Source organism: Aptenodytes forsteri, unplaced genomic scaffold, assembly GCF_000699145.1.
Source record: "Aptenodytes forsteri isolate BGI_AS27 unplaced genomic scaffold, ASM69914v1 Scaffold235, whole genome shotgun sequence".
Taxonomy (NCBI): Eukaryota; Metazoa; Chordata; class Aves; order Sphenisciformes; family Spheniscidae; genus Aptenodytes; species Aptenodytes forsteri.
In genome coordinates this window covers 31,038-31,259 of record NW_008794005.1, presented here as the reverse complement: position 1 = coordinate 31,259, position 222 = coordinate 31,038, and the positions used below count along the sequence as shown (strand labels likewise).

Below are 222 nucleotides of genomic sequence, written 5' to 3'. Positions count from 1 at the left end.
TGTGCCAGCAGCCGACTGGAAGGTGGCCAGCAGGGAGAGGGCGACAGGGAGGAAGCCCATGTTGCGGTTGGCCAGGAGGAACTCCTGCACCGTGCGCTGCCGGTCCCCGCTTAGCGCGTAGAAGAGCCCGATGGCCGAGGACAGCACCAGCAGCAGCGCAAAGATGCTGTAGTCGATCACCGTGAACTCCATGGTGAGCGTCTCCTGTTGCCGCCGCCCCGC

General features: G+C 65.8%; 1 protein-coding gene across 1 annotated transcript in view; it reads right to left on the bottom strand.

Annotated features, from left to right (window-relative positions):
• LOC103907510 (sodium-dependent multivitamin transporter-like) overlaps positions 1-216 on the bottom strand; it is a 20,575-nt gene extending 20,359 nt beyond the window's left edge. Inside the window, exon 1 of the mRNA XM_009289725.2 lies at positions 13-216. Coding sequence (XP_009288000.1) covers positions 13-192 — 180 coding nt within the window. The 5' untranslated portion in view covers positions 193-216. The remainder of the gene's footprint in view (positions 1-12) is intronic.
• Between the last annotated feature and the right edge of the window lie 6 nt (positions 217-222).